The sequence below is a fragment of the Bubalus bubalis genome, chromosome 20 (genome assembly GCF_019923935.1).
Source record: "Bubalus bubalis isolate 160015118507 breed Murrah chromosome 20, NDDB_SH_1, whole genome shotgun sequence".
NCBI lineage: Eukaryota > Metazoa > Chordata > Mammalia > Artiodactyla > Bovidae > Bubalus > Bubalus bubalis.
In genome coordinates this window covers 36,333,659-36,340,071 of record NC_059176.1, presented here as the reverse complement: position 1 = coordinate 36,340,071, position 6,413 = coordinate 36,333,659, and the positions used below count along the sequence as shown (strand labels likewise).

The 6,413-nt window shown below is 57.5% G+C and overlaps 1 protein-coding gene across 2 annotated transcripts in view; it reads right to left on the bottom strand.

Annotated features, from left to right (window-relative positions):
• Window positions 1-359: 359 nt before the first annotated feature.
• The window catches only part of ARID3B (AT-rich interaction domain 3B), a 48,659-nt gene continuing 42,605 nt past the window's right edge, over window positions 360-6,413 (bottom strand). Inside the window, exons 6-9 of one of the 2 annotated variants that reach the window (XM_006046349.4) lie at window positions 5,658-5,926; window positions 5,299-5,553; window positions 3,764-3,865; window positions 360-2,894 (exon numbers count right to left, since the gene is read on the bottom strand). In XM_006046349.4, coding sequence (XP_006046411.3) covers window positions 2,731-2,894; window positions 3,764-3,865; window positions 5,299-5,553; window positions 5,658-5,926 — 790 coding nt within the window. In that variant the 3' untranslated portion in view covers window positions 360-2,730. The remainder of the gene's footprint in view (window positions 2,895-3,763; window positions 3,866-5,298; window positions 5,554-5,657; window positions 5,927-6,413) is intronic. The other variant, XM_006046350.4, reaches the window with a different exon arrangement.

The window sequence follows — 6,413 nt, the reverse complement described above, 5'->3', positions numbered from 1 at the left end:
CCAACCATGTTTTGTCGAGAGTCGTGTGTGCCTTCCAGACACGAGTGTGAGCTCTCTAAGTGTGGGGACTGTACTTAGCAGGAGTTGAAAGAGGGCTTGCTTGTGGCCCTGTGTCTGCTGGGACCGTGACGTGATGCAGGGGTCAGTGCGGGTGGTCATGCAGTATCAGAGGCACCCAGCTAATACAGAAGACAGGCTGAGAGTAAGTGCTTTGGGGAAACAGTGAGTGAGCAGTGAAGAGAAAGTTTAGGAAAAATCAAGGGATCAGAGGAATAGTTTATTTAGCCCCTTTTATTTGGAAGTCCCTTGCCCTCTTCCTGTTACTGTCAAATAAAAGAGCCAAAGCACCTGTGTCCTGCTTGTGTGAAGAGGTAGAGGTTTATTGAAATATAAACATTCGAGAACATGTAAGATAGAAAATAACCACAACATATACAGACACTTGCTGCAAGAGGACTTCTGAGGTATTCATCCACTGCCTAGGCTACCCATGTGCTATCACATTTTTTTCCTGGTTAAATACAAGATGGGGAAGGGGAGGGGACCGAGTGCCCCAGTCAATGGCTGCCATGTGACCTCAGGGCTGCACCGTCCGGAGAGCTCTTCTTGGCCCAGGGCCTCATTCTGGGGGCACTGGCGGGCATGCCTACCCTCTGGCTTTCAGGTTGAGACTCTGCTGCTGCCCCTCAGGGCAGCAAGGCCTTGATGACAGGGTGAGGCTGGGCAAGCTGCCCGGGGAAAGGAGAGGATCCAACAACCAGGAAGACACAGCACATGGTCCCTGTGTCCTCCGGGTGGCAAGGGTCCATCCTTCGTGACCAAAGTCCTGAGAAAGACACACTGGCCAAATGTCTGTGATGCCTTCAAGTGGGCCCAGCACCAGCCAACCAGGCTCCTCCCTGACACAGACACCAGATGCCCCTCTCTGCCCAGCCCTGTGCCGGCCTGGTGAGGCCAGGAGAGGGTCAGCCCCCAGCGGATGGGGCTGTGTGTGTGTGTGTGCGCGCGTGTGTGTGACGGTGTTGGGGGCTAGGGGAGAGAAAGGAGATGGAGTTGGTGGCGCTGCAGTTCACTGGGCTGAGGTATGTGTTCTGTGCTCGTGTCTGATTTCCCTTTCCTAGCCAGACTGAGCGTGGGGCTTGTGTGGGCTTGGGTCCACCTCAGCCTCCCACCGCTACCGCCGGATAATGTCACAGTGGGCGGGGTTCTAGTGAACACTGCAGAGCGAACTTGACTGAGAGGTGAGCCGTGTGTGAGAATCACCTCTTCTTTATGACACAGGAGCAGCCTGTTTCACCCCAGTGTCCAAGAGGAAGAACAGAGCTCTCTCAGCATCTCCTCACCCTCTGGGGCAGCTTGACCCCTGCAGGCTTCATGGCCTCCATGGTCTGCACCTGCCCTGAGGTGGGAACGCTGAGTGAAGGGGAGATGCCCTGCCCCTAGCCCGGTGAGGGACTGCCCCGCTCTGGTGGGAAATGGGTCAAGGGCCATCCTGACAACCAGTGTGGTTTCAGGACCCAACCTGCGTGAGGGGTCCCTCCGTTCCACCTCCTCCCGCCGCTGTGATCCCTGAGTCATCTCTCCTGCCGCCTCCCCCTCCTCCTCACTGGGGGATCTTAGGGAAGGGCCAGAGGGGCTGGGGTACCAAACCATTTGCTCGGCTTTGGGGGACATCTGCTTTCATTTCTTTGGTGCTACAGTAACAATAAAAATTTTAAAGTAAAAAAAACCCACAAAAGTCAGCAAACACATATAAAAAAGATTTCAGAGATGCAAATACTTCCTGAAGAGTCAAACATCAACAATTACAAATCTGAGGTATTTCAATGAACCTGACACTGGCAGGTTTGGGGATGGAGGGGCTGAGATGGCCCCCCGCCGAGAAGAGGCGGGGCCTGAGGGACAAGCGGGCTGTTTCCTGGGAGAGCTGGCCAACAGGGACCAATGGAGGGTGGCGGGGGCGGGGCAGGGGCCTGAGGTCTGGGTGGGTCAGACAAGGGCCAGTGGAGTGGGTGCCAGGGCCTGATAGAGCCGCCCCTGGGGCACTGCCTCTCCCCTGGCAGATCCCCAGCAGGCCCTGGGTCCTGAGGACTGCCCTTATCAGCCCTTGCTCGGAACCATTAAAAAGGGATATGGGGCCCTGAGGACTGCTTCAAGACATGAATTTGAGGGACCCACACTCCGGGAACCAAACATGGTATAGGCAAGGTGGACTGGGAGGACCCCATCCCATGCTCAGCAGAGAAGGGCCGCAGAGGTGTGCTCTTGGCTCCAAGCAGCCCCACCTGGGAGTTAAAGATTGGGGAGCTGAGCAGGGAGACACCAGTGACCCTGGAGTCACAGCAGAAGGCAGGGGAAGAGAAATAAATTAAAGGGGAAAGGGTGTGGAGAGCCTCCAGCCCTGTGTCAGCTTACAGATTGTCGATACACTGTGCCCGGGATGGGAGGGGGCCTGGGAGCCCTGGAGGAAGCTGGACGCCCACAGACCCCGCCCAGTTCTCCAGGACAATCCCTGATTGGACAACACTGCCCGGTCAGGCCCCTCCAGCCTCTCCCTGCCTCTAGAGTAGAGCAGGACCTGATGGAGCCTGGGCAGACGGACACGTCCAAACTCTCAACATCTGGCCAAATGGTGTCTGATGTGGGCTCCGTGAGATGAGGTAAATTCTGTGCATCAACTTCCGCCGCTCTCGAAGGAAGAGTGGGGAGTGCGGAGCTGGGTCCTGCCCCTCAGAGGGACCAGCTGGTGGAGGGCTCTGCACTGGGGGTGCCCCGGGATGAGGTAGGACTTGGTGAGCAGTGAGAACTGCTGCTGCTGCTGGAGCTGCTGCTGATGCTCTGGGGGGCAGATCCTGTGATGAGGTGGACTGCAGGTTTCTGGGCAAACAGCACACCTGAGTGAGCGGGGGAGGGGAGAAGGCAGTGTGAGCAGATGGCGAGAGCAGAGACAGGTGCAGGGGTTCAGTCCCTCACCATCTCACTGCTGCCTAACTCTGGGTGAGGCTCCAGGCGGGGTGGTGCGCTTGGTGCTGACACTGCCCTGCCAGCAGGTGTGTCTAAGTTGCTGAGGCAGGCAGTCAATTTGCTGAAAGGCCCCAAAGGCTCTAAGGGAAGTGTTCCTAGACCATGTTTAGGAAGATTAGAGATGAACCCGTCAAAGAAAGGAGACCTGTGCTTAGGAAGACTGTAATGGTGGACACATTTAACTTATGCATGCATGTGTGCTAAGTCGCTTCAGTGGTGTCTGACTCTTGGTGACCCTATGGACTGTGTAGCCCACCAGGCTCCTCTGTCCAAGGGATTCTCCAGGCAAGATTACTGGAGCGGACAGCCATGCCCTCCTCCAGGGGATCTTCCCGACCCAGGGATCGAACTGATGTTTCTTATGTCTCCTGCATTGGCAGGAGGGTTCTTTACCACTAGTGCCATTGGGAAACCCCGATTTAGTTTACAATACAATATTAAAGACATGGATGGAGCTGATTATGATTCCTTACATTCAATGACTTTCTTTTAATGAGCGAGCCAACCATTGGTCAAAAAAGGGTTAGACAAGGGGTCTCTATGACTCCGTCACAGGTGGAGGGGGACCTGCCATCCTGTTGGCAGTCCTCAGTCCTCCTCATCCAGAACTACTTTGCCTTTAGAACTTTGAGACAACATGAAAGGAAGGCCCCCTGAGAAGGTGTTCAGACAGGAGTGGGGCGAGGGGGCCTTGCAGGGAGCCGCACCGAGACTGGCTGCCAGCCTGCACCTCCCTTACCTGCATAAGTGGTACCATCGATGTCCACAGACATGCTGATGCTCCCAATGCTGCTTGTGGTTAGGTTCAGTGCTGCCGCCGAGGCCTCTGCTCTGTCCTCTGCTGGGGACAAGGGAGACGGCAGGCCCGGTCAAGCCCTTGGGCATTTCTGTCACCCCCTATGAGGCTTGGCCACCCTCCCAGCCCGGCCGCAGCAGGCTGAGGCCTCCCAGAGTTAGAAAGCACCCGTGTAACCTTCTCGAGCGTAAGGTCTGGCAGGAGACCCAGGCTGGTCAATATCCTATCGCTTGCTTTCTCCACTGACTCACTTCACTTCCCCAGCTCGCTCTGCTCTCAGGGAAGAGGGGTCACATTGGGAAGGAGGCTGACCTTGGCTCACAGCTGTGCACTGATGTGTTCAGTGTGATTCAACAAACCCTGAGCACCCATTATCCACCAGACGGGGGGCCAGGATGGGGGAAGGGGTCAGAGATCACTAAGACCAGCCCCATCCACTGAGAACTCGCCTGGCTTCTTCCTCCCCTTAATTAGACTGGGGTGTCCTCAAGGATGGGGTCTGCCTATCCAGTCCCTGTCACTCCCTCTCCATCTGAGCCATCCACAGTCTATGGAAGGTGGCAGGCACTGGCACACAAGGCCTCTGCCCGGCCCACCTGAGACTCTGTCCGTTCCTGATGTTGAGAGCCAAGAATTCTTCCAGATGAGCTGCTTCATCTATTAGCTTCTGGCTTGTGCACGACCAGGGGCAGCTGGCCTGAGCAGGGAACAGGGCAGAGCCCTGCTCTGGGCCACCATCTCGTTTCCTTGGGCTCCCCGCCAGGGGAGAGTGGGACAGGAAGGGGCTGCCTGGGAATACGCACAGCTCCCTTCACACCTGATTTTCCCCCAACACAAGCCTGCTCATGTTTGTTCTGAGAGAGAGTCAAGAACGGCAAAGAAATGTGTGAGGGGGAAAGGGGAGAAACAGGAATGAGGGGTGTGGGGTGTGTGGCTGTAGGGATGAGAAGGTGGGGCATCTGAAAAATGTGGAGGGCAAGGGACAGATGTCAATTATGCTGCCAAACTTGTATTTCCTCCTCCCTTCCCTCCTGAGGGCCACTGGCTGCCGGCCTGAGGCAGCCCTGGCCCCTTGCTGGGCCTCGGGAGTGGGGCGCAGTCTTTCTTCCAGGTGGTGGGGCAGTGGGGGGCTAAGGGCAAGCCCTTTAACTGAGACAGATCAAAAAGCAGGAGTGGACAGGGAAGACCCCGCAACTGGCCCTGAAGGTCTCCGGCTCCTCCTCCTTGAACAACTGCTTTTCCTTTTTGCTACAGAACAGGGCACGCCTGAGGAACTGCAGGCACCCTCGAAAATGACCTCAGCTTGGTGAACTGAGGTCTCCGTGGCCACTGAACCCCCAGGTGACTCCCTGGTCTCTAGATCCTTCTGCGGATTGGGTGAGAGGGCTGGGGCAGCACCTGGAGGGCCCCCACCCTAGTCCCCGGACGTGAACCCGCCCTGAATGGAGCCGGGGCCTCGCGCACAGGCTGCTGCTCACCCCTGCCATTGATCCTGATCTTCATGGGCAGCTGCCGTGCCATGTTGAACAAGTTGCGCTGGAAAGCCTGCTGCACCAGGCGCTGCTCCTCCTCTGACAGCCTGGACACCTTCTTCTCAGGAGGCTCCCCTGACTCCAGCCGCTCCCGCAGCTGCTCCAGCGTGGCCGTCCGGGTACTGGCCTGCTGGCCAGCCAAAGTCACAGGCACAGCCAGGCGATTTGGCACGGGCACGGTGGTCACCGGGACTCCATCACCTGACAAAGGCACCAGAGCTGGACGCAGCCCACAACCCGCCCTCCCGCCTGCGTCTTGGACCCGGGGAGCTTGGTGCCCCTTCTCCCCCAGGAGCCCTGCGGACCTTTCCTGAGAGGAGCTGCCGGGGATAGTCGAGGGCCGCTGGCACTGGTGCCACCACTGGAGCCCAGCCCAAGGATGGGGAAGCGGATCTTGGGTGGGGAGAGGAGGGCAGGGGCCCCAGCAGCGGCGGTGGGTGAGTAGCCAAAGAGGGAGGAACTGTAGCTGGGCCGCCGGCCCTCCCTCCTGTTGCCGTCAATGGCCGCCTGCAGCTCGGCAGGGGAGCTCAAGGCTTTCTTCTCGCACTCGTAGGCATAGAGATATTTCATATACCTGGATGGAGGGAAGGAAGGAAGGAAGGATCACCCAAAATGCAGTGCCAGGACCGCCCAGTGTAAGCTGATGATCCTCTGCAAGGGGCCTCTGTGGGGCAGGCTCTGTCCTCCAGGACGAAGGAGCACAACCTGGAGAACTTGGTGGAAGAGGAACCCTCAGGATGGCGGGACACCCCAGCCCAGGCTCCCTAACCGCACCCAGGGCTAAGTGCGGCTGGAACTGGAGTCATGGCTCATCAGGGAAACGGCTATCATCACTAATGTTCTGTGTCCACGTGGCACCTTTCCAGTGCCCTGGGAGAAAGGGGAAATGCCATGTTTTGCAATGTCTTTCTGGCTCCTTGATCTCCTAACCGTTCTGAGTCAGCTGTTCAGACAGGCACAACTCTTCCCATTGTGTGTAGGCCTAGAAGTGCTGTCCCGCTTCATGTGAGATGCCCCAAGAAAGCAGTTCTCTACCTAAGAACCCTGGGAGAAAGATGGCT